The sequence below is a fragment of the Spinacia oleracea genome, chromosome 6 (genome assembly GCF_020520425.1).
Source record: "Spinacia oleracea cultivar Varoflay chromosome 6, BTI_SOV_V1, whole genome shotgun sequence".
NCBI lineage: Eukaryota > Viridiplantae > Streptophyta > Magnoliopsida > Caryophyllales > Amaranthaceae > Spinacia > Spinacia oleracea.
Genome location: NC_079492.1, coordinates 51,814,386 through 51,837,050, shown reverse-complemented (window position 1 = coordinate 51,837,050; position 22,665 = coordinate 51,814,386). Strand labels below are relative to the sequence as shown.

The 22,665-nt window shown below is 42.8% G+C and overlaps 3 protein-coding genes across 3 annotated transcripts; 1 reads left to right on the top strand and 2 right to left on the bottom strand.

Moving 5' to 3' along the window:
- Positions 1-500: 500 nt before the first annotated feature.
- Positions 501-3,961, bottom strand: LOC110795966 (uncharacterized). Its single transcript, XM_022001005.2, has 2 exons — positions 2,446-3,961; positions 501-1,771 (listed from the first exon to the last, which is right to left on the bottom strand). Exons 1-2 carry the CDS (start codon positions 3,042-3,044, stop codon positions 751-753), a joined length of 1,620 nt encoding a protein of 539 aa, XP_021856697.1. The 5' UTR covers positions 3,045-3,961; the 3' UTR covers positions 501-750.
- A 145-nt stretch (positions 3,962-4,106) lies between these two features.
- LOC110795960 (secretory carrier-associated membrane protein 2) lies at positions 4,107-11,652 on the bottom strand. Its single transcript, XM_022000997.2, has 13 exons — positions 11,322-11,652; positions 9,136-9,201; positions 8,002-8,115; positions 7,825-7,887; positions 6,745-6,778; positions 5,922-6,044; positions 5,507-5,569; positions 5,319-5,412; positions 5,188-5,233; positions 5,000-5,067; positions 4,735-4,783; positions 4,556-4,621; positions 4,107-4,444 (listed from the first exon to the last, which is right to left on the bottom strand). The coding sequence occupies exons 1-13, from the start codon at positions 11,379-11,381 to the stop codon at positions 4,358-4,360; spliced, it is 933 nt and encodes a 310-aa protein (XP_021856689.1). The 5' UTR covers positions 11,382-11,652; the 3' UTR covers positions 4,107-4,357.
- A 3,697-nt stretch (positions 11,653-15,349) lies between these two features.
- Positions 15,350-16,852, top strand: LOC130463148 (uncharacterized). The gene is made up of 3 exons (XM_056832195.1): positions 15,350-15,907; positions 15,983-16,027; positions 16,847-16,852. Exons 1-3 carry the CDS (start codon positions 15,464-15,466, stop codon positions 16,850-16,852), a joined length of 495 nt encoding a protein of 164 aa, XP_056688173.1. The 5' UTR covers positions 15,350-15,463.
- Positions 16,853-22,665: the final 5,813 nt, after the last annotated feature.

Sequence of the window (22,665 nt, the reverse complement as noted above, 5' to 3'; positions counted from 1 at the left end):
TCCAGAAAGGAGTCGGTTTAATTAATGCAGAGTATGTAAGAGTAGAATTTCAAATGTCATTTGCAGGAGAAGATGCATGGTGATATAGAAGGGATGGGTGATAGTTTGGTACTCTTGGTCACCTTTCAGGTTGTTTAATAACCAAGACCAGTCCATATAGTGTGAACAAGTCATACCATCAACTTGATGTTGTGGATGGTCTAATACAAGACTTGAGGTTAATCAATTTGGAAAATAATTGTACACTTATGAGATTGTTCCCTCTATTTCAAAAGACACTTCGTCCTTGTGCTTGTGAGATATTTCAAAAGACATTTAATCCAGTTAAATTATCTCTTATTGGCCGGTTTGACCCCAAATTTCCAGGTTTTTCAGATCAAATCAACTCCCCATGTTATTGTCATGTTCAAAACTCATTTTTTCCAAGTTGATCGATTTTTAACTGCCAAGTACCAAGTACCAACTACTCGTAGTTAAGACTAGTAAATTATTAGCTGAAGTAAGATCAACAACTAATTTTTGAAGCACACTTTTCATCGGCATATATAGAATACAAACTGATAAAGTTTACAACAATATACTATGTCTGTTTCATACTCCGTAATACTCATGCATATACATACCATCTCTATTATGCAACCGAATTTACGATTTGTTGTTTTAACACTTTTAACTGTACCAGCCATATATATACATTCAAAGAAGCAAAGAACTTCACCTAAGTTATATGAGATTCGATTCGACTGATTATCACAGTTCACCGTGGCGGTGATCAGCAACACCATTTGGTTCATCATCATTCATAGGTAAGTCGACACCACGGTTGTTGCGTCGAGGCAAGATAGGTTGCAAAGAAGGCCAATTAGGAAGGATTTTCTTCACACCACCAATGACATAGTCATTCGTCGAAGCAGGAGCAAAGTTTACGAGTGCATAAGAGTCTCCTTTAAACAAATAAGCCTCATTGCAACGGTGTGAAGCAAATGCTGCATCAATACCGCTCTCAAAGATAGTGCTTCTCAAACCACCAAACCCCTGTGATATGGTACGAATAGCGATAAGACGAGGTGATCCAGGAGTATAGTTTATAAGAGCGTATTGATCGCCTTTAAAGAGGTAAGCTTCATTTGTTGTTGATGACTCGAATGCAGCATCTACTCCGTCTTCAAACAGAGTCTTTTTGAAAAAGGGAAACATCCTTGTTATTATCATTGGACCGTCGATGATATAATCGTTGGTAGTTCCAGGAGCATAGTTTATCCGTGCACATGTATTTACGAAGAAGATGATGGATTCGTTCTTGTTATGTAACCCGAATGCACAATCAATTCCGTACTCTGCAAAGGGTGTTCCCTTCAGTGATGGAAACCCCTCGCTTATAAGGAGCGGTCCGTTAACTACCCGGTCTCTTGTTGATCCTGGTGCGTAGTTCAGTAGCAGATACTCGTTCTTCATGAATATGTATGCTTCGTTTGTGCGTGAGGAGCGAAATGCAGAGTCCATGTAACTCTGTAAGTTAGTTACCTTGTCTGTATACCAATTTTCGATGGAGGAACTTGTAAGGGTTTCGAGAAGTCCTCTTCGTTGAAGGGAAGTGTTGTTACGAGGTGCAGGCGAGTAGAAGCTAAGGCTGAGATCTTCCGTTCTACCATTTTCATTTCTGTAATAACATATTGGCCTTTGAATGTCGATCAGCCTTTGAGGGTGGGATTGTGGGTTGAAGTTATAGTTCAGAACTAGTACATTGTCTGCTCTTTCTCGTCTCGTATACCTGGAAAAAATCATAAAGATTACACATTTTCAAGCCATGTCGTTGCTAAAAAGAATATACTTCATCTGTTTCATAATGCTTTGACTTTCATCAATGCTTGCTCATGTTTGTGGGCCGGGCCGACCCGACCCATCATGAATAAAACCCAGCCCAATATGTGGACAAAGTCCTAGGTTGTGGTTCGGGCCTGGGGCTAATTTTTTAAAAAGCATGACAAGACACGACACGACACGACTAGGTCCAGCACGACAAAACACGTTAAATTTAGTAACTTTAGGTTTATGCAAGACGGCCCGGTACGAGGGCCCTATTTTGAAATTTCCGGCCCAACCCGTCACGAAATAACCTGGCCCGACACGAGCACGAAGTCCTTGGTTGTGGGTCGAGCCTGGGCCCCATTTTGGAAAATAGCATGACAAGACACAACAAAACCCGTTAAATTTAGTAAATTTAGGGTTAGGCAAGACCGTCGGGTGCGAGGGCATGGGTCTGGCCTAGGCCATATTTTGAAATTTCTGGCCCGACCCGATATATGGCGATTTTGTGTTGGCTGGGCCCGTTCAGGTTTCTGCCCGAAGCACAACCCGACCCAACCTGAAGCCATCAAGCAACATGTATGTAATACACATTGAGACGAATTTAACAAGAACCTACAGAAATAAGAAGATTCTAACCTTGTGCGACGGTTAGTAGTGAGCCTGAAGAGTTGAGCAGATCGGATATATTCAGGTGCAATACCACCTGCAAAGCAGATCTCGTTCTGTGAAGGGAACTGGTAGCTTTGACCAAGAGTCTCCGAAACCCAAATACCACCAGGTGCATAAATCTCATACCTCCATGCTTCTGTAACAATCTCGTCTTCATTAGACCCGAGCTGGACCGAAGGAAACCATCCACTGTAAAGCGTGGTGCTAACAAAGGCGTAATTAGCAGGTCGCATTGAATTCACAAGAGGACGTCCACCATGGTGGATATAATGATCTAAACTGTAGAAGATGTTGTCAGGAGTGTTCTGTTGACGCCTCGCTTGAAATCCATTTCGAAAGACGTCGTGATAATGGGCTCGATCCCACCTGAATACATGGCTCCTGATGTCTGCATCTCTGGTGCTGTTTCTGTAGACTATGTCGTTCAGAGGAGGATCGAGGAGGCGGCAGTTGAAGTAGTATATTCTTTCTTGTAAAGACTGAGCCCTTCGCTCGGCTTCAGAGTCTAATGGTTGGGGGTAGGCTGCAGCACAACCTCTCCATGGAGAATCTGGAGGGATTGACATTGATTCCCAACTTCCTCTTCTACATGCTGCTTCAGTTTACAGGCTGCTATTATTGAAATTTGTAATAATAATAAGTTGACTTGTTATTCATAAGTGGACTTTTAAATAGTGGACTACTACAACTTGTTATTAGTAACCATAGACGTGTTAGAAACAAGTAATAACCTTGTTATTCTCTCCATTCCTAAATACTATGGATAACACATGGAAATGAATAAAGTTGAGTAATGTGCAAATGGCGGTGAAAGTAGTGGTGTTAATAAGCCAAGTCTGCTCGCGAACTACTCGATGCTCAGCTCGAAGAAGCTCAGTCAAAACTCGACTCAAGATCTTAACGAGTCAAACATAAGCTATAGTGGCTCGGTTCGAAAGCTTGTGATTAGTGAACAAGCTCAAGTTCTTTTTAATAATGCATTTAATTTTTTTCATAAGTGAATTTTTAATAGATATTTCTTCATAACATATAACAAATGAAAAATTTGATAAAACATGCTTCTTAATTAAACATTTGATAATCAACCGAGCCTATCGAGCCAAACCGAGCTCAGTTTTAATGTTTCGAGCTCATTTTCCCAGGCTTTGTCTCAACTCGCCTCATTAACACCCCTAGTAGAAACAATAAAGATTTACTGCAATTAGGGAAAGTGGAAGAGAGACACAATCAGGCAAGTGTTTCGACTCTTTCTGAGTATTTCGGAACGGAATAATAACCTTATTTTTAACAAAATTACCAAGTGGACTGCTACAAGTCAGTTGATTTTGGTGACACTTGTTTTCAGGGTCTGGCATGAATCATGATCAAGTCAATTACTTTCAGTTTGGATCCCAATCAGGTCATGCAGTTAAAGACCACATTTCAGATTCAGATCAAGTAATCGACTATGGATCACTTTTTTACTAATCAACCAAACATCAGAATGTTGCTGCCAGAAATTCCAAATGTGCAGAAGATTGGTGGTATTCTTGCTACCAAGTAACACAAATGTACTTATTGAATTAGCAAAAAATATGTACACATACAATGCAGCTGATCTACTAGGATGAAACAAAATTACTGTACACTGCATCTGAATACCCAGGAACTTTCAAATTAATTTTAACTAATAGAATGCAACAAATCAGAATAAATGTACCTAAAACTGTGTATTAGAACAACCCTCTCACAATCCACCAGCATGAAAAATGTGAAAAGCAAACAAAGGAGCAGTGATATATATAACACGTATGAAATGTGCAGCTGAAAGCTTTGTTTTGGTTCTCTACCATACACAAGGGGGGTGGTCACTATCCTGAATCAGTATCATCGGATGGTATCAAAACGCCGCTCTCATGGCACCTCTTGCTGCCTCTTGCCTCATTTGTGTTGCCTTACCACTGCCTCGGAAGTACATGTATACTTGCTGTCAAATCAATAATATTTTGTTTGTTAGAGCTCAATACAATTCGGAGATTACTAACAATCGTAAGAGGTGAAAAAAGAATGAAGAGTGAAAAAGAATGAAGAGGTAGACCTGAAGGACCCCTACGCTGATCACCGACTCAAGGCAGAATAGTCCAAATCCAATGAAGTAGAAAATCTACAAAACCAAGTACACATAAATTATACCAGATATAATATTGAGAGCATTTGAGTTCAAATGATATTGTATAATCTAGGATAGGAAAAAAAAAAGCAAGTATTCAAACTTACCCCAACTAAGGCATTGCCACCAACAAGATCAATAGCTGGAAGGATTCCTCTGTTGACAAAACAAACATGGGTTAGCCAAATCTTGAAGCATATCCCATCCTCTAAAAAACTCATGCAAATCGACAATATAGAACACATGTTCGTAGTAGTGTTCATAGCAGAGACATAAGTTTTCTACATAAAAATAATGCAGAGAAGTACACTCTTCTGCAAAATTCTGATAAAATAAATGCACACGATTAAATGTTTCCTTTACAGCACTTACGCGAGGGATTTTCCTTTGAAGAAGATAGGAGGAGCAACAGCAGCAAAAATACAGAAGCCAATGTGAACCTGCAAAAAGAAGGAAAACGAGATTAACCTGGAGTTATTTCTCAAAGAAAATACTCAGTAAGCCATACAACAGACTCTAAGAACATTTACTGCATAAAAAAAAAGCATTTATGTACTTACCGCATAAAACATGAAAAACCATCCAAAGCTCATAGCACTTTCAGTCCTGCACAGAAAAGGTTGAACAGAATTTTCAGTGCATCAGAACAATAAACAAACACCTTGAGTTGTGAGTAAGTAGTATCAAGTACCTGAAAGCCCGGTAGAGTGGACGGTACCACAACACATATGCACAAGGGATACCGGCTATGAAGTAGATAATAGCAAGGAACCATATAGTTGCATCTGGCACAGGTCGTGTACTAGATCAGTTAGAATGCCACAATGATATATGAAGTATGTATCATAGCAACAGCAAGTAGCAAAATTTAAAACTCACCACCACCCTTTATCCAAGCTGTAGTAACTGCTACGATGTTCCAGGTAAGACACAATGTCAACCCTGCAACAATGTCAGACCATGCAATTGGATGGGAGTATGGGACAGAAATTCGATGTTACAGGATAGAGAAACCGATCATCAGTCATGCAGAATGCATAAAGAAAGATAAATAGAAGGTTGCCAACTTTTAAATATCCACTAAAATTTTCACTGATATTATAAGAAAGCTAAAGGAGCTATAACTGCCAAATAGTGTTACATTCCTCAAATAATAGGATCTATACAGGTTAAAAAAAGTGAAAGTTACCACGGAGTATCAATATCCTTCCAACCAATGATATGTCCTCCTGTAATCTAAATTCACTTTTCTGTATACACATCTACATAAAGTAATAGGGAAAAAGGAACAGACCTAGCAGCGTTGAAAAAGCTGTGTACTGTAACTTCTGCAGATGAATTGGTATCTCGTTTCCAATATCATGATGGATTATTGGGAAAAATGGAGGCCAATTCTTCTCCTCGATAACAATTCCAGCTGCAAAGTGAAAGTAGGAATCAGCCCCAAACTGTGAAGATGGCTACAACAACTATTGGGAAAAAAGACAACCTATAAATGGATTCTACTATCAATGAATCGTCCAGATAGGAACCCAGCCACAGAAAATATAGTGGAAGCCAAATTAAGCAAAAAAACATTTTGGGTAACATAATTGTAATAGTCAGTACTCGCATTAAAGCACTCAAAGGTGTGCTAGGAAGGCAGTAATCAATTGTGGTAAGAAACTAACAGTAACGAACTTACAGATTAATGTCCATGGAAATGCAATTCTTACCCAAGCATGTGTTTTCCTATGGACTAGTTACCATAGTAGAGGTGGTATGAGAGGTAATGGAGATTAATGAAGAGAATGACAAACTTAAAGGTGGAGAAGCATTACTAGTACATTGCCATGGGATTACCAAACAGTATAAGGGCCATAAAAATAGCAACATAGATGTAGGAAGTTTAGAAACTCTCACAAAATGTAAAAACGTAAGGTCCAATAATTTTGTACATAAAAAAAAGTTACTCTACATGCAGTCAAATATTCCTGAGAGATGATATCAAACACAAAACTCCAGAAAGCGCAGTAAGGTAAATATCATTCTCACTACTCCGTATTTCACAACCACTTTAAATAACCAATAGGAAGAACATCAAGGATGTTTGGGCTAAACAAAATAAACAAGCATACCTCGTTGTGCAGCATCTTCCTTCCGTTTGAGTACCTGCACCGTTCAAGAAGACTGAAAGGTAAACCACAAAGACAATAGAAACTAAAAACTGCAAAACAGAAAAACAGAAAAAATTCACTACATCTCAAGCACATATCAGGCGACGGCATAGAGCCCAAAACATATGGCCTTCGGGCCTCAAATTATAATTCTATAGTTTTTTTGTTATTCTTAAGGCAAATTCTTCTGGACCAATGATAAGAGCACTGGCAAGAAGTGTTGACTGTTGACTGGTATTGGTCAGTGGTCCAAAACTTGTAGATGTTAAATTTGAAACAAATTGTGTAACATTTATGAGGATTTATCTCTTCTATGCCAATTTTTTTCCTCTTTAATTAAAATTTCTTTTGCTGGTATACAATTATACATTTCATCTTCTCAACTTCCCACCAATCAATCCTTCATTTATATTATCCCAAATTCCAAGTTATAATTAACTAGCCCCATTATTTCCAAATATCCAACATACTTCTGTCTTTAATGTCTAATTGTGTGAAGTTCAATTGACACTTACCCATTTTTAATTGATTAAATTGCCCCCTTTAAATTTTTAACTGACCGACGAAACTCTAATTTCTTCCCTGCCGGTGGGGAATCCGCTCCCGGGGTCAGATATTTTGATTCCGGCAAATGATGACACTATAGCCGTTTTTCAGGAAATTTCCAAACGAACAATTTCAACTGTTTAGCAATAAATATTTATTTATATATTCAGATAACTTTTTTTAGAAAAAACACTATATTTCTTGTGAACGATGAATCAAGGGTCCAATTTAAGAAATAGCATACGGCCCCCAATATTTTTTCCCTGCCCCTGCCAGTGCATGCATGAGTGTGCAACCATATCCGATGGGAAGATGTAAACTTATGGAATGTTACTGTTTTCAAAAGGATTAAGAACAAAAATTTACAAGAAAGCATTCTACAAGTGGATAACTACAATTAATGCAGGTCTACCAAGTCCCTCCAAGTAAACAGGAAGAGAAAAAAAAGATTGTATCAGCTATAGCCATAGTCCATAGATTTGTAACAGCACTTACCTCCTCCCTCTTTCTCAATTCAGCCTCTTTTGCCTGAAGGTCTTTTTCTTTCTTCTTCAAATCCTAAATTAAAAGTGTACAGTCATTAATGAATAAGTCACCAGTAGCGACCACATCAAAATATCATGACAAGACAAGATAACAAACAACATTCAACATGTAAATATTTGCAACTACCTTTCCTGAATCAAGGGGAATATCAACTGTTGCAGTAGGATTGTAAAAATCAGCTGGCTCAGGTGGAAGAGGTGAAAGCCTTGAATTTGAGGCTGGAGGAACACTTCCAGGATTCTACACATACAGAAGAATATAGTTATCCAAGCAGATCAATATAGAAACACTAAAAAACTATTCTTGCTCGAACGCCTGCCCATCTTAGGTACATCGCAGGCATTATATACTCCATAACAGAAAATCACAAAAATTTCCCTATGTTTTCATATGCTATTACCTATATGGGATACGACCTTATCCATTACATACAACACAACTAAAAATGTCAGTTGCCTTTAGTTTATTAGTCTTTGGCAGATGAAGTTTTCATGAAACATTAATTAAAAATGGTTCCAACTGCAATTATTGAGAACTACAGTGCCAATTAGCACGTCCAATTAGTGCCGTTGTGCCAGCTACTCCAGATTCTAGAGATGTGCGATGTATAATACTTTTGTGCGCATTTGCACAAAATCAGGTATACTGGCATGTTAGAGTGGTTTATCTAATAGAACTGTTACTTAAGTATTTCGACTTTCAAGAAAATGTTAAAAACTAGATCTCCCTACACCCTGCAGAAGACAGGTGACGTTTTGAATGGTTAAAAATCTTTAAATTATTGGGTTTTTTTATGGCAGCATCAAGTTTAGTGTAAAATCATTGAAAAGGGAACTCCATTTTAGCTGCAAGAAGAGCTTGAAAAGATCAAAACTTAACCTGACACTGCCATACGACCACAATCAATTACTCCGTATAAATTAGCAAGTTACATATATGTTTTAACTTCCTACAAAATGAGTTAACGAGATAGCGTCTTATCTAAGATTCATAAGACTCAATTAAGTGTTTCACACCTTGAAAATGATTGAAGAAACAGGGGACTTCCATCACATTGCAACTAGCCAAAGTACATAATATTTAGAAACCCCTCCCCGTTCATTTCTTCAGTCTCAAATAATTAGATGACTGCATTTTTATTTACGAGCCCAAAACGAAAATTACAGAAAGAACCATACAATATGCCTTCAACACAGAGTAATAAAATAAGTATAATTTATCACGGAGATCACAGATTTAGAAGTAAAGAACTGCACTTACAGCCATATAAAAGGCTCCTCCAGAAAAGTTCGACTGGCCTGAAGATTTGGCCTGCTTACCTTCTCCCTAGAGATGATAAAGACATTAGTCATTCACTCATTTCTAATACAGGAACATCAATATCGGGTTTTAGGAAAAGCATGAGAAACAATATACTCTCGTTTTTTATGTTAACACGTACTCCATACTGTTTTTGCCTGTTTCAAAATTCTGTCAAGTACGCTTTTGAGTAGGTAGTTTCTCTCTCTCTTTCCTATTAAATGACACCCACTCAAAAAGTACATATATAAATACCTTGTGTTAATATACGTTCCAATCATCAAAGGTAAAAAATTTAGAAAAAAATACGGATGGTCGGATGCGGTATTATTTTTGAGGGGAGAAATGGAAAGAAGAATTTCGTTGCATGTTGGTACCACACTACCACACTACCACCCACCAACTAAGCTTGCTCAACCAACACTTGCGGCCTTGCGGCTGAAGCCTGGTTATGAAATGAGCAACACAACTCTCTCTTTCAATATGACACCATGTCACATATACAAAATAACAGAAAGCAAGACAACAACAGTGAAACCCCCTCTTAAACAGTCAAACAATAACTAAAGGATTGAAATCTGCCATATTATTATGAAAGCTAGAGAGAAGATCCCCTTTACGCCATAATAAGTTGACATCGTATCAACTTTCCTTGGCTCCGACCAGAATTAGAGTCCGTTTGTGTTAACCGAAAACATTTCCTAGGAAAATGGTTTTCCATGGAATACAAATTTCTAGGGAAAAACAAATGTAAAATAGTTTTCATTTGTTTCCTTTCCAGAAAAGTTATAGAGGAAAAAGAACTAGAAGTGGAATGGACAGGATGTATGGGAGGAGAGAGAAAGAGATATAAAGGATTAGAGAGGAATATATGGCATTCCTTCGGTCCTTCCCTACAAAGGGAAAATGTTTTCATTTCCACCTTTGGGAACACTATTTTCCACCTCTTAACAAAACAAACAACGGAAAATATGAAAATGATTTTCCTAGAAAGTGTTTTCCGTCAAAACAAACGGGCCCTTAGTTTCTCTAATGATGCAGTCATGGAACCATCACATTCGCTGTGAACTAAATAATGCCACCAGGAGCAGCAACCACTAGACACACTAATGACCAAATCAAATGGACTTTCTAGATTTAGATATTCTATCATGCCAATGTAATGAACAAGGCACAATGAATTAAGCTATCATGCCTCCCTTTAGCCCCTCCCCCCCTCCCCTCCCCTCCCCTCCCCTCCCCTCCCCCAAGAAAAACACTATTTACAAATCCAAACAAACAGACCGTGAGTTATCTTCCTGACTCCACAAAGCACAACAGATTACGTATCCAAAGATTGTTTCCAACATATACTTCTATGCCATAAATACTTTGTATTTTCCTTTCCATTCAAAATTTTTCTAGTCTTACCAAGCTTGAAAAGACAGTCATTTGTCAAACTTTAGAGATGGAAACTCCACAAGCTAGCAGTTAGATCGGGTACATACACGTTTCAAATTGCCCGAGCAACACTCAAGGGCCAAATACAACCACGCGATAATAATCACACTATTTCAAGCAGCCCCATTTCTCCAAATCAATCGTTAAACCATATGGGGTAACAAGAAACGAAATCCTCATCCCTCTCCAATACATGATTCTGAAACCTACTCATCCACAAGATATTCGAGCTGTAAGGCACAATGATTAACCATTGCAATGGAATATCGGGATAGATCCAAAGACGGGCTAACGAATTCCCAGAAACAAACCTCATGATTCAACCTACAGTGTCAAGTGCAATATTGCATCAAAATGTTTAATGATCCGGGAAGATGTTTCGAGATCGACCACTGATAAGCAGAATAAAAACAATAACAGAACCCCAATCCAAAGAGCAACAGTTGATACACCATTTCAAATTCTAAACAGAAAGTTCACTGTTTTTAGGGATTCTTAACGCGGATTTCTCACTGAACCAAATTTGACTGAAGTAAGAACAACAGAATACAAAACCCAGATCTGATAAATCCCAAAACCCAAAAACAAAACCTCCCAAAATCCATAACAACTTAAAAAAATCAATCAATTAATTACCAAAACAAAAGGATGATAATTTCCAAAATTAAGATAAAAGGGGACAAGGGTTTGTTGGTGAAGAGACTTACAGCGAAGGGATTGACCTCTACTTCTTCTTCGAAAGGGTTGGGATCATAACGACCTGCCATTTTTTAGATCTTCAGACAAAACCCAAATCACCGAAACAAAAACCTCAATCTAAAATTTATCAACAACGATTGAGAGAGGGAATGGATTGAAGAGAAAGCAAAGGAAAAAATGAAGGGGCTTATATATTTAACAACAAATTCTGATGGTAAGAAAAGGAAGGGTATTCGGTCAGCAAAATTGTGTAGAAATGGTCGACTTTTCTGATATGTTAAGTCATGTGAACATCAGCTGTATTTTATTTGCTTTGCTTCTTTTTTTCTCTGTTACAAGTATTTAATTTGGATGTATGACCCGAACTAGATCTTGTACTCGAGTGCAGCATGATGCATATTATGTTGTGAAAGAATAATTACATAAATATTTTATATGGAGTTGAATATTTTATTTTTTTTGTTACAAAATGAGCTAATTACTAGGTTATGACTTTATTGGTTGTACGATTTAGTATTTAAAAGTTATATTCTTTTACTTTGAACTTATGTCATTTCCGTAATATTGTGTTTTACATGCCTAAGTATAGGATCAAGTTGAATTTTTAAACAAAGTTGAATTTTTAAACAAAGTTGAATTTTTTGCTTTTTTATTATAGTTTTCAGATGAACATACGTTAAAAAAATATGACCAGCATAAGTAGTACGTAGTACTTCATACGGAATTATAATTTATAAGTGGTTACAATTTTACATAGTGAGTGTTGTGGGGTTTTTCCGGTGAGATACCTTGGAGGTTTCTTGGTAACTTTTAAAGATTAAACAAGATTGTATTTTTATAGAGAGAGAAAGTAGAGAGAAGGCAGAGCAGCAATTGCTCTAGAATGTATTGATTGTGACCCCTTTTTCTAGGGAAGTGGGAATATTTATAGTACTAGGTTTTTGTGGGAATGACCTAATATTCCCCTTACATGATTGGCTGGGGAATGGGAGAAGGACACGTGTCCTTTCTCCTTACAATTCTCTGATCCCTTGTAGCAATAGTGGGCTATTTGGGCCTATTGTGCTTAGTCATTCACTTGGGATACATACTAATTAAGCCCTTTTCCAGGTATAGGTTTTATACGTAAATTTATACATACTTAAATACATACATTGTAGATACCTAGATTAATACTCATGCCCCGGAGTAGACTTTGCATGATTTCTGCTTAGGGGGCGCAATACGTGCCAGGTGTCACATCTTCATTGGTGCATGAAGGCATGGTAATTTTGCCCACAACATTTGCCCCTCAAGAAGGGCATTTCTGGAAACACTTTCCGGGTATCGCTTCTTGATCGTTGATTTGCATCTTCATCTTTGGGTCAGGTGTTGAGGGGGTGACACGTGTCACCTTTCTCTATTTTGCCCCTCCCTATATATATAGAGGGGGGGTAAATTTCATTTTTTTACATTTCGTTTTCACAGAGCTCTCATAGGCGATTTCCGGCGTGTTCCTACCACCATCAGGCGATTTCCGGCCACCACGAGACTCATCCTTTTCCTCGTCAAACTCATCCTGTTCTTCGCGAAACTCATCCCGTTCTTCGCGAAACTCATCTTGTTCTTCACCAAGTACTTCGCAGATCTTTCAAGGTTAGTTTTCGCCTTTCTTGTTTTTGTTATCCTCTCGTCATTTTTCTCTTTGTTAGCGGCCGACCTCTTAGTACTAGGTAAGGGTTTAAAGGTTTTATTTAAGATTTTTCCGCCGTTCATCTTTTGTCGGGGCGGACGTCCAATCGCGTCTTTTTCTTCATTGTTGGTCACCCCTAAGCCGTGCTTCGTTCACTATGCAGAAGGCATGGCTAGAACCAAGCAAACGGCAGATCCTACGCGTCTGCGCTTGCGGGAAGGAGCATCGACACCTCCTAGGGAGAGGTATTCTTCCACCGCCTCGGCAGTCGACGAAGAATTTGCCGAACTCTTTCAAGAGATCGACGAGTATGTCGAGGCGGGGGAGCAGGCGGCAAGCTCGTCGGAGGGTACAGCGAGCCAGGCAGTGGGGGAGCCAAGCGTCGCTCCATTGTCATCGGCCGCCGAGGAGCAAGAAGCTGCTCCCCAGCTTATTAGGCCCAGAAGACGGGAGGAGGCCCAATTGCTTCCGTCAGAGATTCACCCAGACGTGGGCTGGATGCGGTGGCTAGACAGGCACGGAGCCAAGATGAGGGATGACCTCTGCGTGGGGGAAGGGTACCAAATGCGCGTGCCGGCCGGTCTGGACTCGACCGTCAGCCTGCTTGCCGAGGGAGAATTCCCTGTGTATGCCGCGTCCATCAAACTCGGCATGAGATTCCCTCCACACCCCTTCGTTGTAGAGGTGTTAGATGGTTTTAATATTGGGGTGGCCCAGCTGACCCCCAACTCATGGGCGGATATCTTTGGCTACATTGCCAAATGTGCGCTGAACGACGTGGAGCCGTCCTTCAACGCCTTTCTGCATCTGGTCTCCCTCTCTCGTTCCCCCAGTGCCGCCAAAGGGTGGTTTAACCTGAGCAGCCGTGGTACCTACCAGACAGTGGTCGGCAAGCTCAGCAAGTGGCATATGTGGAGGAAGAGGTGGGTCGTGTTTTACACGGACGACCAGGAGATGTATGAGAGAATGAGCCGTTGGAACTGCAACGCCAACTTCATGGATCGTGACGAGCCCCTTCCACCCCTTACTGCCGAAGAGTGGGATCAGATAATGGTCCTGTTCAGGGCCAACACTTACCACTTAACAGTGGATAAGAGTTTCCATGTGCCGGCCGAGTGGTTGCCGCACATTAGCCAGTTTTGGAACGAGGCTTTTCTAGCGGCCGTAGGCTTAGGATATTCCATGACTCGAGGTTGTATGCCAATTTATGTGCCGCTTTGCCTTGGTCTTATTCATTTTTCTAACTTTGGATTTCTTTTGTTCTCAGAGGAAGGAATGAGCAAGTTGTCGGCGGCGGATACCGGGAAAGGCGATATGACCGATTGGATGGCGGACATCTATGAGGCCAAGATGCAAAAAGCCAAGGCCGAGTTGGAGGAGAAGGTAAGTATTCTCTTAGGTTGTTTTTTTTTTTGCAAGTTAAGCTTCCTCCGTCCATTGTCTATAGTGGACGTCTTTTTAGTGACGAGCCGATATCCTGACATGTGACCCATGTTTGCTAAGGTTGGCCTCGTCACTTTTTAATGACGGGCCCCTTTGTGAGTGCTTTTCCTGTGGTTGCCAAGGTGCGCCTCGTCACCTTTTAAGACGGGCCACCCCCACCCCTTTTTTACAAGTGACTCGTGGTTGATAGGGTACGCCTCGTCATTTTCGAGACGGGCGTCCTTTTTAATGACGAGCCATTTTTATATGAGTGTTGCACTTGATAAGGTACGCCTCGTCATTTTTAAGACGGGCGTCCTTTTTTAATGACGAGCCACTATTTAATGACTTGTGATTGATAAGGTACGCCTCGTCATTTTGGAGACGGGCGTCCTTTTTAATGACGAGCCACTATTTAGTGACTTGTGATTGGTAAGGTACGCCTCGTCATTTTTAAGACGGGCGTCCTTTTTTAATGACGAGCCACTGTTCTGTGAGTGACTTGTGATTGATAAGGTACGCCTCGTCATTTTTGAGACGGGCGTCCTTTTTAATGACGAGCCACTGTTCTGTGAGTGACTTGTGATTGATGAGGTACGCCTCGTCATTTTTGAGACGGGCGTCCTTTTTAATGACGAGCCACTGTTCTGTGAGTGACTTGTGATTGATAAGGTACGCCTCGTCATTTTTGAGACGGGCGTCCTTTTTAATGACGAGCCACTGTTCTGTGAGTGACTTGTGATTGATGAGGTACGCCTCGTCATTTTTGAGATGGGCATCCTTTTTAATGACGAGCCACTACATGGTGAGTGACTTGCGATAGATGACGAGGCATAATATTTGACTGTCCTTTACTTTCTTTTTTAGCAAGCTAAGGACGCGGCTAGGGCGTCAGGGAAGAAGAAGGGGACGACTCTGTCCCAGCTGAAGAAGAGAGTTGTGCCGGCTGGCTCGGAGTCTCCGAGTACCTTCAAGAAGCCAAAACCCCTACCTCGCCGTCTCGTGAAGAAAGACGAGTCGAAGGTTGCTGAGGGGGGATGCCCTGATGACGAAGAGATGGGCGTGGACAAGCCGTCTCTGGTGGTGGACTTGGTGTCCAAATCGAGGTCCGGTGGGCATCCGGACGAGCTGGAGGACCCTCTTTCGGGAATCCCGGCCGACGTCCGCTCTCAGATACCGGCGGAGGTGGCCCGCCGAGCTAGGTCTTCGGGCGGTAAGTATTATTCGAACGTCGTTCAGACGTATCGAGCCTCCTCTGGCAGTTCTTCTTACTCTCCGCGTCATCCTAAGGCCGTTGTTTTTCCTATAGCCAAAGACAAAGGGAAGGATGCAGCTGCTGCCGAGGACGAGAACGTACCTGCTACTCCCCACTATTCGTCAAAGGATAGGGTGGCTATATGCCGCAAGGTTTTTAAGGCCGTCCCCGCAGAGTATGTTGCTTCTCTTCCTGGCCGCAAGACTGACGCCCAGTTTGGTGCGATCCAGGCCACTCTTCTCGACGTAAGTCTATTTCCAACTTGCTTGTACTTGTCTTCTCTTTTAGAGTCATTTACTAATATGTAGCTTCTTTTGCAGTTGTTCTGCCGCATGGAATTCTGCAAGAGTTGGAAGACCCGCACTGCTGAGGAGCTCAAAGCTCGGGTGGCTGAGTCCACCCACCATGGCGACTATGCGTTCAAGTCCATTGAAGAGGTCCGCCTGCAGATGCAGACGACCATAGACCTTCAAGCGAAGGAGGTAGCTGCGTTGAGATCTGACAAGGCCGAGCTGCTTAAGAAGATCTTGGCGCAAGACAAGGACATGGTGGCAATGGTCGAGGAGGCCAAGACAGCGGCGGCGGAAATACGGGCGCTTCAGGACCAGTTGCGGGAGTACCCTCAGGTCAAAGAGGCGGCTGAGGAAGCCGAGCATCTTCGTGGGGAGCTGGAGACGGCCAGATCGCAAGTTCGCACCTTGCGTGAGCGTCTTCTGGAATCCTATGATCAGGGGGAACAAGCGACCAAGGACGCTGTTAAGCACGCCTGGGAGAGCCACATGTCAGAGTATGATCTTGGGTGGTTCCAGCGGCGAATGGAGCACAGTGCCGCTGTGTTGGCTGCTGAACGTCTTGGTCAGCCGCCCCCTGAGTTTGTATCATCTGATGACGAGGACGATGCGGCCGCTCCCTGATTTGCTTCCTTTCCCGCTTTTTTAAAATTTTATTCAAGCGTTCCCGTGCCTAAGGGCAAAAACAATTATGTTGTAAAGTTTTGGCGCTGATGCCGTCTGTATCATTGTGCCTGCTGAGCACACAACAATTTTCTTTCTTTTTTCTGGTCAAGAATTCTGAGCTACTTTTACACGCCTTTCTACGGGCGTTGTTTTATAAGTAAATAGGTTTTTTGATGCTTCTCTTATCTCGCATTTACTTGCTCTTCATAATTTGATTATTCCAAATAGGCTTAATCAATAGGCATGATTGCCAAGGTGCAACCGAGTGTACACTAAGCACGTTGATGCCGCAGGCAACTGAGTATGCGCTAGGCACTACTTTGGTCGTCACTTTCTTTGGCGAGCGTGTCTATAACGATATTGATTGACGCAAGTCAATCAATAGGTATGATTGCCGCTAGGCATGCTCGTCAAATGGACTGGACGGCCAAACGTTCGTGCCGCCTAACTTTGAGCAAACAACCTTTGTTTCGAAGTTAATCGTGCCGCTGAACTTTTGAGCGAACAACCTTTGTTTCCAAGTGGTTGGTGCCGCTGGCAACTGAGCATGGGCTAGGCCCCACTGTGGTCGTCGCCTTCTTTGGCGAGCGTGTCTATAACGATATTGATTGACGCAAGTCAATCAATAGGTATGATTGCCGCTAGACATGCTCGTCAAATGGGCTGGACGGCCATATATTCGTGCCGCCGCACTTTTGAGAAAACAACCTATGTTTCAAAGTTGTTCATGCCGCTGGGCTTTTGAGCAAACAACCTATGTTTCAAAGTTGTTCATGCCGCTGGGCTTTTGAACAAATAACTTACGATTAAAGTTTATTTGTGCCGCTGGCACTTATTATGCTGCACTGGTCGGCCAGCGGCTTGCTTATAATGGGAGGGGAGTTGGATAGGTGATCAGCCTACAACTTGGTGCTAATCTGGGCCACTTCTTAGGCTTCAAACAATTAGTCTTGCTGAGTTTTTGCTAATCTGGGCCACTTCTCAGGCCGTCATACAATTAGGCTTTGGTTATGCATTGGAGTGTATATTTTTATATTCATTGTGCGAGCAATAAATATTACGAGACAAATAGAGTAGTATTATTTATAACTTTGCAAGGCGAATTTAGCCGGTTACAAAAGTAATTACTACCCTACTATGACCATTAGAGGCCGCCCCTTGGGCAATGGATCGTGGTAAGTAAGACAAAGCTTAGCACATATCTAGAAGAAATACTTCTTGAGATTGTCGGCATTCCAAGTGCGCAAAATAGGTCGGCCTTGCATGTCTTGAATGCGGTAGGTTCCATCTCTAACCTCATCATAGATCTCGTAAGGTCCCTCCCAAGTGGGCGTCAGCTTACCTTGTTCATTTGCTCGTCCTGTGGACTCCATTTTTCTGAGGACAAAATCTCCCACTTTGAGCACTCTATTAGAGACTCTCTTGTTGTATTCTCTTGCCATCCTTATCTTGTACAGCTGTTGTCTGAGCGCTGCATTTCCTCTAACCTCGGGCAGAAAGTCCAAGGTTGCTTTCATTGTCTCCCAGTTAGCATTTTCGTCATACAACATGACTCTCAACGTTGGTTCACACATTTCTATGGGTAGGACAGCCTCGGCGCCATAGGCTAGCAAGAAGGGTGTTTCACCGGTTGAATTCTTAGCCGTGGTGCGGATGGACCATAAGACATTTGGCAGCTCATCAGCCCATAGACCTTTGGCTTCGTCAAGCTTCTTTTTCATTCCTTCAGAGATAATTTTGTTGAACGCCTCAACCTGACCATTGGCTTGGGGTCGTCCGACTGATGCAAAACAGGTGTGTATACCGTGATCTGCCAGCCACTCTTTCAGCTTAGGCGTCTCAAACTGGGGCCCATTATCGAAGACGATAGCCTGTGGAATCCCAAAGCGAGTCATGATGTTCTTCCAAATGAATGCTCTCACATCAGCAGTTTTTATGTTTTTGAGCGCTTCTGCCTCCACCCATTTGGTGAAGTAATCTACAGCAACAATGACATAACGCCTTCCTCCTGGTGCGGTCTTGAATGGGCCTAAGAGATCCATTCCCCATTTAGCAAATGGAATTGGGCTTGTAATGGGCGTCAGAACTCGTGCCGGTTGATGTATTAGGTGAGAAAAGCGCTGACATTTGTCACACTTCTTGACCAGTGAGATTGCGTCCTCCTTAAGGGTCGGCCAGTAATAGCCGGTTCGAAGTGCCTTTTCAGCCAAAGCCCTTCCACCAATATGCGAGCTGCACAACCCCTGATGGAGGTCTTCTAGAATTTCCTGCCCCTTCTCAGGTGTTACACATCTTAACAAAGGACGGGAGTAGGCCTTTTTATAGAGGGTGCCGTTCCACATTTCAAACCAAGAACATTTCTTTTGAAGTTTTGCCGCTTCCCTTGAGTCTTCGGGCAAGACTCCATTCATTTTGAAGTTTACTATGTCATCCATCCATGTGGACGTTCTGTCAAGAGTTTCCACCTCCATTTGCTCAACACTTTTGTGCTCTTTTACCTCCCAAAACACGTGCCGAGGGGTATCACAAGACGCGGAACTTGCCAACTTTGACAGGGCATCAGCTTGGTTATTTTCCGAGCGAGGGACTTGCCTTACTTCAAAACTTTTCAGTGGCTCTACTTCCTGATGGACGGCCTGCATGTATTTGACCATAGTCGGATCCCTAGCTTCGTAGGTCCCATTAACTTGACTCACAATCAGTTGGGAGTCAGATAGTGCTACAATCTCCTCGGCGCCTGCCGCCTTACACATTTTAATGCCACAAAGCAGGGCTTCATATTCGGCTTCATTATTTGACGCCTGGAAGTTAAATCGCATAGCATATTCAAAAGTATCTCCTTCTGGGGAGTGACAGATTATCCCTGCTCCACATCCATTCTGTGTGGATGAGCCGTCTACATACACTGTCCACACTGTGCTTGTATTCTTGGCAAAGTCTGGCCTCGTCATTTCAACAATGAAGTCGGCACATGCCTGCCCCTTGACAGCTTTCCTCGGCTCATAGGTGATATCAAAGGCGTTCAGCTCTATTGCCCAATTCAGCATTCGTCCTGACGCCTCCAGCTTTGTGAAGGGCCGTTTGAGCGGCTGATCGGTGTAGATCACTATTTTGTGAGCTAAGAAATAAGGACGGAGCTTTTTGCTGGCCATGAACAGAGCTAAGCCAAACTTTTCCACTGTAGGATATCTAACTTCAGCATTTTGAAGAACATGACTGACAAAGTATACCGGCATCTGTATTCCCTCCCTCTCTGTCAGTAGAACGGCACTCAACGAGTGCTCGGACACGGCGAGATACATGTACAAAGTCTCTCCTAGCAAGGGACTAACAAGACGAGGCAAGGTATGTAAGTGCTCCTTTAATCTGACCAATGCCGCCTCGGCCTCATCCGACCATTCAAACTTGGCCTTCTTTCTGACAGACCTAAAAAAGTAGTGGCACTTGTCTCCAGCCCTGGAAAGGAATCTGCCCAGGGCGGCCAAGCAACCTGTGAGCCGCTGGACCTCCTTCACTGTCTTTGGTGAGCTCATATCAATTACTGCCTGGATTTTGTCTGGGTTGGCTTCAATTCCTCTTTCATCAATCAAGAAACCTAAGAATTTGCCTGTCGTCACCCCGAACACACACTTCTTAGGATTCAACCTCATGTTGTAAGCTCGAATAGTCTCAAATGTCTCCCTGAGATCAGTTATGTGCGCCGCCCTCAGCTTACTTTTTACGATCATATCGTCAATGTAAGCTTCAATATTCCTGCCGAGCTGCTTAATGAACACAGTGTTAATAAGACGCTGAAAGGTGGCCGGTGCATTTTTTAACCCAAACGGCATCACCTTGTAGCAGTAAAGGCCTTGTTCAGTAACAAATGACGTTTTTTCCTGGTCGTCAGGCCACAACGGAATCTGGTGAAACCCTGAGTAGGCATCCATAAAGCTCATCATGGCATGCCCCGCTGTAGAGTCGACGAGCCGGTCAATCTTGGGCAATGGGAAACTGTCCTTTGGACATGCCTTATTGAGGTTGGTGTAATCAACACACATTCTCTAGGTACCATTAGGTTTTTTGACGAGGACCACGTTAGCAACCCAGTCGGGGTACTGACTAGGCCTGACGAACCCAGCCTCCATCAACTTTTGTATTTCCGCGGCTGCCGCCTGATTTCTATCTTCCCCATGGTTCCTTTTCTTCTGACGAACCGGTTTAAAGTTTGGGTCCACATTCAGCTTATGGACGGCCACAGCAGGGTCAATACCCGGCATTTCGTCCACCGTGAAAGCAAAGATATCTTCAAATTCTCTCAAAAGGTGGACCAACTCTGCCGCCAGCGGGTCGTCAGGAGAAATCCCGATGGGCACTACTCTGTCAGGTTTGTCTGTGTTTAAAACCACATTGAAATGGGCCCCAACAGGCTCTGGGCGTCTCTCTTCCATGTGCCCTGCTGAGATAGTTAATGTTTCTTTGACGACCTTGGGTTGCGTGTCGCCACATTTTCGTTTGTTGCTCGACGTCCCTTTCTCTTCACCCGTCCCCCATGCTTCTGGACTCAAGGTGGTTAGGTAGCAATCTCTAGCTTGTTGCTGGTCACCATGTATAGTGCTGACGCTCCCATCGTCACAAATGAACTTAAGAAGCATCAGATGAGTCACAATGACAGCCTTTGCCCTGTTCAACGTGGGACGCCCCAAGATGATGTTATGTGCCGTCAGATCTTTCACTATGAGAAAACGGACATCCATTTGCCGAGATTCCTTTTTATTTCCCATCCTCAGAGGAAGGGTAATTATGCCGACTTGGTGGATGACACTACCTCCGAAGCCTATAATGGGATAGTGGATTTTCTCAATTTTTGAGGGATCATGTTGCAGCCGATTCAAGCACTCTAGACTAATTATGTCCGACGAACTTCCTGTATCAACCAAAATACGCCTAACCCTTAGGTTAGCAACTTTTAACTCAATTACCAAAGGATCGTCATGCGGGGTGGAGATTTTCCCACGGTCGGCCTCGCCGATTTCAACTTTTGGAAACGGGTCAACTGTGGCCTTGCCGGACAGCATCACTTGCCCCAATCGCTTGGCATAATCCTTCTGGCCCCTCATGGTCGGCCCGCCGGCGGCCAATCCTCCTGAGATGACTGCCACGCACTCTGGGTCGGTACGATTCCCATCTTCCTCCGAGGGAGGGGATTTGTTTTTCTTGTAGAAGGGTTTGCCAGAACCTCCCGTGTTCCTGCTGATATAACTTTTTAAGAACCCCTTGGTGGCTAGGCCGTCCAATGCCCTTTTCAAGCTCTTACATTCATTGGTGTCATGCCCAATGTCACTGTGAAAGTGACAGTACAGTTTGAGGTCCCTACTTTCTGGTGGTGACTTCATGGGAAATGGACGATCAATGTCATATTTGGACCCGACGTCCATCAGGATTGTGTACATGTCTGTGTTATACTCGAATCGCTCCCGATCATAAGTTCTGGGCCGTTTCTGACCTGCCGCTCCGGGGGCCCTGTCTGATTCTTTTGCAATAGCCCACGTCCCGTTAGGCCGGTTCTTCTTTTCGAATTTCTCCTTTTTTGCCGCTAGCTCGGCGGTATCACTTCCTCTGGGGTCTTTCGGGACGCTGCAAATCTCTGTTGCATGAATGAAGGCCTCGGCCTCATCCAGCACTTCTGCCATTGTTCGGACGCTTTTCTTTACCAGATCAAACTTGAAAGAGCCCTTTTTAAGCCCTTGAATGAAGTTATCGAATGCAACACCATCTGGCAAATCCGGAATTTGCCCTGCCTCTAGATTGAATCTCTTCACATAACTCCTCAGGGACTCGTCCTTCCCTTGCTGAATCCTACTCAGATGCATGCTCGTCTTCTTCTCTTCCTTGTGAGCCATGAACCGAGTAGAGAACAATAGCTCGAGCTCCGAAAAAGAGCGAATAGTTCCGGCTGGAAGTCTCTCGAACCACTTAGAGGCTACTCCTTTGAGTGTGCCCGGAAAATACTTACACCAGGTTGAGTCAGTTGTTCCTTGGACATACATGTGATGCCGGTAAACCAA

What these genes read in the sequence shown, in the direction of transcription:
- LOC110795966 (XM_022001005.2), bottom strand. Translation starts at nt 3,044, where the DNA reads ATGTCAATCCCTCCAGATTCTCCATGGAGAGGTTGTGCTGCAGCCTAC. An exon ending in ACTACTAACCGTCGCACAAG is followed by an intron (nt 1,772 to 2,445) that starts GTTAGAATCTTC and finishes GATTTTTTCCAG; the next exon opens with GTATACGAGACGAGAAAGAG.
- LOC110795960 (XM_022000997.2), bottom strand. Translation starts at nt 11,381, where the DNA reads ATGGCAGGTCGTTATGATCCCAACCCTTTCGAAGAAGAAGTAGAGGTC. An exon ending in AATTGAGAAAGAGGGAGGAG is followed by an intron (nt 6,779 to 7,824) that starts GTAAGTGCTGTT and finishes TGAACGGTGCAG; the next exon opens with GTACTCAAACGGAAGGAAGA. An exon ending in GGAAGATGCTGCACAACGAG is followed by an intron (nt 6,045 to 6,744) that starts GTATGCTTGTTT and finishes TTCACTTTGCAG; the next exon opens with CTGGAATTGTTATCGAGGAG.
- LOC130463148 (XM_056832195.1), top strand. Translation starts at nt 15,464, where the DNA reads ATGGGCGTGGACAAGCCGTCTCTGGTGGTGGACTTGGTGTCCAAATCG. An exon ending in TCCAGGCCACTCTTCTCGAC is followed by an intron (nt 15,908 to 15,982) that starts GTAAGTCTATTT and finishes CTTCTTTTGCAG; the next exon opens with TTGTTCTGCCGCATGGAATT.